A 5,886-nucleotide genomic window follows, 5' to 3' on the forward strand; every position below is an offset into this window, starting at 1 on the left:
CGGAAAAAATCTGCAGATGTTCTGGGTGTGTATAACCTCTTGGTACTTCCCTAGAATGCATGCCGACACTCACTAATGCTTTTTCCAATGCTGAATGTAGTGTTATTGCAGACATGAGCTAAATCCATAGTCAATGTAAATTACAACCGCATCGTCTAAGCCAGTGCGTTTCTCCCCTCTGCAGCCTGAGCACCTGTGCTGTATATATCAATATTTTGATTGATTTAATGCAGAAGCTCTTGGTCTATATGATTGCTACTTCAGTGTGGTATGACAAACACATTGGTGCTAGATCACAGATAGCCAAGTGACGTCGCTTCTCTTGAAGTCCCCTTTATTTTTCCCTTTCAATACTTGAAGGGGGCATATAAGAAAAATGGGGACAGACTTTTTATCAGGGCCTGTAGCAACAGGACAGGGAGAAATAGTTTAAACTAAAAGAGGGGAGACTTAGACTAGATGTAAGGAAGAAACTTTTTGCAAGGAGGGTGGTAAAACCCTGGCCCAGGTTGCCCAGAGAAGTTGTAGAAGCCCCATCCCTGGAAACATTCAAGGTCAGGTTGGATGGAGCTCTGAGCAACCTGATCTGGTTGAAGATGTTCCTGCAGGGGGTTGGACAAGATAAGCTTGAAAGGTCCCTTCCAACCCAAACCATTTCATGAGTCTATGATCTTCTCCTGCCTAGGGCAATGTGCAATAGTCACAGGACAATGACACTAAGGAGATATGACCTATATGTTGCTTTGCTGAAGTGTCGGTGGCTACACCATCCATCTTGCAATAGCGATGGCAGAGCTGCTCAGCAGGAGTGTGGAAATATCTTGACATGCCCAAGTGAAGCACATGTGCTGCCATCATGCTCTGCTGCCTCAGAGTCTCGTGGCCATGTGCAGGAAGGCTTAGATGAAAAGGGCTTGGTTTAGTACAGTTCCTGGGCTAGCTTTGGATGACCTGTCTTGGACCACCTGGTCAGGTGGCATCAGCTCAGTGGAGGCAACTTCTGCTGTTGGCATCTGACAGTCTGCTTATTGTCTGCAGAACTGTGATTATTAAATGTTCATGCTGTGCTAGTGCCAAAAGGGTGAGAGAAGCCATGGGCTAGTGTAAGCCACATACCCAGGAGATACTTGTGAGGTAGAGGGACACATGGTTCAGAACTCTGGGCACATACTTGCATGATATGTGTTGGAAATAGGTGACAAATGCATTCCAATGTAGGAAACACTTGTTTTATTACTATGACACTCCAATAATTTTATCCCCTGAATGAACAAGTGGCAGTATTGCATACCTCTGCTCTTAAGTATGATGACACTGATTTTTCTCTCTCGTTTGAAGCTGTAGCTGATGAAGCTGGGTACTATTTCTTCAACGGGAACTACAAAGTTGACAGTCCGAAGAACTTCAACATTGCAGGCACGGTGTTCAAGTACCGCAGGCCCATGGATGTTTATGAGACCGGCATAGAGTATATTGTTGCACAAGGACCAACAAATCAAGGGTTGAATATAATGGTGTGCTTTGACTTCTCAAGTTTGTAAGGCTGGGGGTGATGGGGAAGGGAAACTCTATGTTGGATCAACAAAGGGGTGGGTGTGGGAGCAGAGTCCTGTCACGGTTTCCCAGCTTTCCTGGGCAGCTGGAGGAGGGAACGGGAGCAGCGACTGTGCCCAGTTCTTTGCATGAACTTGTTATTTGTGTCAGTGCTCTCGGATGCAGGCAGGGCTGTGAATAATGAACGTGGGCTTGGTAACCCCTCTCTGCAGGGAGAAGGTGCCTCAGGCACTGTGGGGGAATTCCTCTTCTACACCTTGGCATTTTTATCCAGGTTACCTGTCAGGAGAAGTAAAAATAAGAAACTGGGACAAGTAGCTTAGAGAAGTGCACAAAACTTAAACCCCAACTCTTTCTTGAAAGCAAATAATCTAAAACCAGGTGTATGAAGAAAAGTAATTAATTTTTCTTCCAGGCAGCCAGCCAGAGCCCCATTCCTGCCATCTTCCATATAGCCCTGGGCTCCTCTGGAAAGGGATGGCTGCTTGGGCGCTTGTAAAGTGTTGAACCAGTAAAAGATGTTGTGAGTCCCCGTCCCCAGTGGGGATGTAGTAGCTGAAGGGGTGTGTATGCATGCTCCTCATTCCCCGTAAAGCCACAAAAAATGGGTTTGCAAGTGATGGTCAGTAACTTCTGAAGTGGCTCAGCAGCAGAGGAGAGAGCGTGACCTGCAGCTCCCAGTTTCTGAGCTGGGGCTAATCCCCAGGGCAGCGCTGCCAAATAACCCTTGGAAAATCGTGCTAAGCTCCAGTTGTAAGAAGTTGGCAATATGATGGGAAGCAGATTGGAAATAGCAAAGTAGATGCTTACCAACTGTCAAGTCCAAGATGAATCACAAGCTTTATGTGCCATATACTCACTGCATCCGCTAATAATTTAATTTGTTTTCTAGGTCTGGAATCAAAATGGCAAGAATCCATCCATCACATTTGAATACACCCTCCTGAGGAAGCCCCACTCAAAAAATCTGCAGCCCATCTACTACACCTTCTCTGAGTCAGATAGTGAAGAAAGCAGAGAGTTTGATGGAGACGTGCCATTGGGTTTTATCCAGCACAATGCAACGTATTTTGGGAAAATCTCCAGGGAAAGGATAGACTTGGAGAACCAGGTGTTTGGAAGGCAGGACACGGAGGAAGATTTAAACTTGAGCAAAGGTCAGGAAACCAATGAGGTCTATGAAAGAGCAGAAACAATTGACTGTGAGCCAAAACTGAAGGGCAAACAACCCCAAGGTAAGGAAGAGACTTGGGCCTCACTGTTCTGCTTCTCAGAGCTCTTGTTGAGAAACGCTCTGTTTCTACCTCTGGTGATTCCGCTGGTTTGTTTTTGGAAACCTTGGAAAGTTCTTTAAAACATCTCTGCTCATAAATCCTCTTTGCCCTTCAGGTTCTGGTTTCTGGTGGGTGGGGGTGGCCATGGGTAAGGTCTCTCCGCCGGTGCCCTGCTGTGCTTTGCCTCATGCCAAGGACAAGGAGGGAGCCCTGGGTGTGCAGAGTTCTCCATCGTAACATCTTCCATCACCTCCCACCTCTGCCCAGCCCCCCCAACCGCATTCCCACTCCAGTCCCTCTGGGCATCCCACCACCAAACTGGCTTGAGTGCTTTCCCAGCATGGCTGCATGGGCTCTGCGGCCAGGACAGCATCTTCCTTTCTGACCTCTGCTATTGCTTGGGGCAGTGCTGGCAGGTGCTGAGCTCTTCTCTGGCCATGTGATAGCAGGATGAGTCCCACAGAGCTGCACACCCTTCCCAAAGGGTCACCACCCCATAAGATTCCCCCTCCCCAAGACCCCAACTCCTGTCTCTAGCTTCCCGGGTGGCTGCTCAAGCTCTGGCGTGTCCCCACTGCTCCAAGCTGCTTTCACTTCCCAGCCTGAATGTATTTTTTGGTTGTCACTGTTGTTTCCCCCTGTTGGCTCCAATCTAGATTCAAACGTAACCAGGTCTACTTACCAGACAGACCATGACGACAGAGACTTGGACGCCAGGTTCACTTCCAGGGAATTCCTTTCGGAGAACGCCATCACAGACAAGCTGCTGGACAAGACCTCGGACTCCAAGGAGTTGGTGCTCAACATGACCATGAACAGCATCTTTGCCCAGGGAGACCCCATCAACTCTGTGGGGTCACACATTGACAGCATCTATGTTGACTACGAGGACACTGATGGCGTTGTGACCTACACCATTAATAGCACGTACATGGAGCTGAGCAACGGCAAAGCCATCAACACATCTGCAGAGATGCCATTTTCAAATGCCACTGTCACCATGACCAGCCCTCAAGGGAACAGAACCCACAAAGCAAGGTAGGAGACACGTCTTTCACTATAGTCAATCCTGTTTGTTGCTATTCTTGACTCATAATAGCCCTGTACTCAGTGCAGACCCAATTGCATGGTTTCTATCTGCTATGGAAGTCAGAAGGTAAGTGGGGGTAGGATGTTGTATGTGAAAGCTTTCTGTTGGGGGTTAATTTTGAAAGAAGGGCCAGAGGTTTGGGAGCAGAAGGTCAAGAGAGCATTTAAGCAAGAGGAGAACTCACTGCCTTCCTTAGAGGGGAAGTTGGCAAGTCCATGCTGATGGCTGTCAGCTTGTGTATTGTTCTCTACTTGCCATAGCTCATTACCAGAGCCATGGCCATAAATAAGCCTCTTCCTTTTGTCCTCTCTTGACACCATGCTCTGATTCCCCAGATCCCTTCCTCCACATTCTGATGCAGCAGAAGTTGGTTCTAGCCCCTTTTTTACCCACCCTTTTAACTTCCATCCACCTTCCTCCTCACTTGTGTGGGCAGGAACGTGCTCCTAGGCATGGCCCTGCCAGCTTAACCACTGCTGGAGAGGCAGAGCAGGACAGCAGGAGCTCTTCTGCAGGGCCTGCAGAAATGACCTGGATTTGCTGCCTTGGTGGATGTGGAAGCAGTGCAATTAGTCACCGCTTTGAGAAGAATATCAAAAGCTCTCCAGGGGCAGCTCATTGGTTGATATTAGGGCCATCACTTCAAGATTCCTTGAATGGCCTTGAATGGCTGGTTTGGAGTGACAGGGTTATAAAATGTAATGGGAAGGAGAAGGTTAAAAAAAAAAAAAAAAAAAAAAAAAGGCTTAATCTATCTTTAGGAGCAAAATTCTTCCAGGCCGGGTGAAAGTGGGTCTCAGGATAGTGCTTGTCCACAAGTGTGTGTCTAGAGTCTTTTGGGGTGCTCTGGGTCTCCCTGGGGAGTGGCCACAAATTAAAGCAGTCTGTGAATAGCTGGGGCTGAAATCAGAGTCTTGGGAGTCACCCAGGTCCCAGACCCACAGCTATGGATTTGAGTCCTGCTGTGCACCGCCATGGCTTGTTGGGTGTCTACAGCACCCAAACCTCACCTGGGCATCTCCTCCTGGCTCTGCTGCTGTGACTGTTCTGTCTCCCAGTCTTCACCACCAGTAAAATATGGGTTATGATGCTGAGCTTCAGAAGATGTAAAGCACTGAGCAGATGCTCTCTGGTTATAGTTAGCTGTATTTACCCAGAACTTGTACTAGCTTATGCTAAAGCAACTTATGCTAAAGAAAATGTCTGTGCAGCCAAATGTATCAACAAACTTCTTAATGACAAGAATGTTAAAACATCGCCAAGGGCTTGAGTCTATGATCTCTTCTCCTGCCCTGGCTTGGAAATTTTGCCTTCAGCTGCCAAAGCAGGCATTTTGTTAGCACTCTGAGAGGTGAGGACATCAGCTCTCTTTCTTTACTGTGACAAGGGGGCAAGGAGAGGGCTGCCCTGCCCCTTGGGACTCCCCTGGTCCCCACCATGCGCCATGAGTGGCCTTGCCTGTCACTCTATACCCCCATCTCTCTCGCAGGGGCTATTAACAGGGTCTAATGCTTTCCGGACTCCTGGGAATACAGGGACCTTGACACGCTTTAAACTCAGAGCAGCTTGGCTGTTACAGGACAATCACAAAAGACTGTCAGGGTCTCCAGTGCAGTTTTTTGTGGTGCTGGAAAGCTCCTTGCACTATCCCTGGCTACCTTTCTCTTGAAGACACAGGGCAGGGATTTTAACCCCTTCAGCAAGGGCACCCAGAATGGCCTTTTTTTCCTTCCCCCCATTCTTCCCTTGGTTGTTCTACAGTGTTCCCTCTTACCCCTCTCACTCTAGAAGAAAATATGAACTTTTCAGATCTAAGCATTAATATCCAAAAAAAGATGTTTAGTTCAAAAGGCTGCATCCAGGTCCAGCTAGGGCTGTGGTCTGGGCTGAGGGATGCTCAGCTTCTCCTTGGCTGGGCTCACGGGGCTTTGGGTGAGTGGCAAATTGAAGCAGATGTGGGGCAGCTGG

General features: G+C 48.2%; 1 protein-coding gene across 1 annotated transcript in view; it reads left to right on the forward strand.

Moving 5' to 3' along the window:
- ADAMTSL2 (ADAMTS like 2) overlaps positions 1-5,886 on the forward strand; it is a gene marked incomplete at its 3' end in the record, with an annotated part of 21,719 nt that overhangs the window by 5,649 nt on the left and 10,184 nt on the right. The window contains exons 7-11 of the mRNA XM_029085836.1: positions 2-25; positions 1,339-1,514; positions 2,447-2,789; positions 2,944-2,976; positions 3,485-3,866. Of these exons, the coding sequence (XP_028941669.1) occupies positions 2-25; positions 1,339-1,514; positions 2,447-2,789; positions 2,944-2,976; positions 3,485-3,866 (958 nt within the window). The remainder of the gene's footprint in view (position 1; positions 26-1,338; positions 1,515-2,446; positions 2,790-2,943; positions 2,977-3,484; positions 3,867-5,886) is intronic.

This window comes from Antrostomus carolinensis, unplaced genomic scaffold (assembly GCF_000700745.2).
Source record: "Antrostomus carolinensis isolate BGI_N321 unplaced genomic scaffold, ASM70074v2 scaffold47497, whole genome shotgun sequence".
In the NCBI taxonomy this organism is placed as follows: domain Eukaryota; kingdom Metazoa; phylum Chordata; class Aves; order Caprimulgiformes; family Caprimulgidae; genus Antrostomus; species Antrostomus carolinensis.